General features: G+C 37.2%; 1 protein-coding gene across 1 annotated transcript; it reads right to left on the reverse strand.

Moving 5' to 3' along the window:
- Positions 1 to 73: 73 nt before the first annotated feature.
- TRIADDRAFT_62709 (uncharacterized protein) lies at positions 74 to 983 on the reverse strand (the record flags this gene model as incomplete). Its single annotated transcript, XM_002118655.1, has 1 exon — positions 74 to 983. A coding segment is annotated over one exon (910 nt), but the record flags the coding sequence as incomplete, so codon positions are not given.
- Positions 984 to 1,150: the final 167 nt, after the last annotated feature.

Genomic DNA, 1,150 nt, shown 5'->3' on the forward strand with positions numbered 1-1,150 from the left:
TTCGTTCTTATCAACAGATGTATTGGTAGATCGCCTTTACTCGATTGGGTATGGTAGTTAACGTTGTTAATACCAAGGACAATTCCTTCGATATCCTCCAGTGAACTAGTTTGACTACATAGACAACTGGGTAATTTGTTATGATCTGCCACAGGTAGTGGTTTCTTGCCTTTTCTCATAGGATTTACAAAATACGATTCACGGTAGAACGTTCTACTCGTTGATTCCATATTTGTTTGATTCTGATTGATGGCGTTTCGTTTTGGCCTTTGCTTGTTTACTCTAGGCCATTTGTTCTTTCCACGTACTTTTGTTGAAGCTGCATTAGCATTATTTACATCGGTAGCATGCCATTTTGGATTAGAGCTCTTTTCCGCTGAATTGTTCATAACATGATCATCATTCGTTGGCTCAACTTTAACCTTAATGGTGGTTAATTTGTTGACATTCGGTTTGGTTTCTTGGAAATGATTATTATGGTTATAAACAGTAGCAGAACTACCAGTAGTAGGTGTATCGACCTGAGTGTCAGTGGGTTCTAATTTTATAGTAGGCTTTGAACCAGCAAGCTTACCATACGATTGTTTTGACTGATTGATATTTTCATTTCGATCACGTAAATCATCCGTTAGATCGCTTTTGACGCTTTCTTTACAATCTTCAACTTGTTCAATAAAGTCGCTTGAAATATTTCCTGCTAAATCTCTACCACTCTCTCCACAATTATTCCTCTTATCCCAGTCAGCACCATATTTTAATAAAAATCGCAAACGGTGTATTTTTTCCCTTTGGGATAATGTACATGCTCTAATTAACGCCATGATTAAAGTATCGCCACGTCGATTAGGATAACGCCGATTGACATCAATACGACGCAATTTTAATGCTACTAGTCTGAGATTGCAATCGACGGTAATAATTTGTCGAAAAATCAATTTTAACGTTGTATCTTCATAGCCCAATTCTGTATGATTTTGTTCCATGTATCGTTTTTGATCTTTATGTGATTCTCTATCACGAAGTGCTGCTCGGAATGCTTGTCCATAACTTGATTCTTCAATCCATTGAACTAATTGTGGACAGAATTGGTATAAGACATCGATAGCACTAATGTTGCCGCTATCCGTAGCATTCCAATCAGCATTGCAAT

The sequence above is a fragment of the Trichoplax adhaerens genome, genomic scaffold (assembly GCF_000150275.1).
Source record: "Trichoplax adhaerens TRIADscaffold_396 genomic scaffold, whole genome shotgun sequence".
Lineage (NCBI taxonomy): Eukaryota > Metazoa > Placozoa > Uniplacotomia > Trichoplacea > Trichoplacidae > Trichoplax > Trichoplax adhaerens.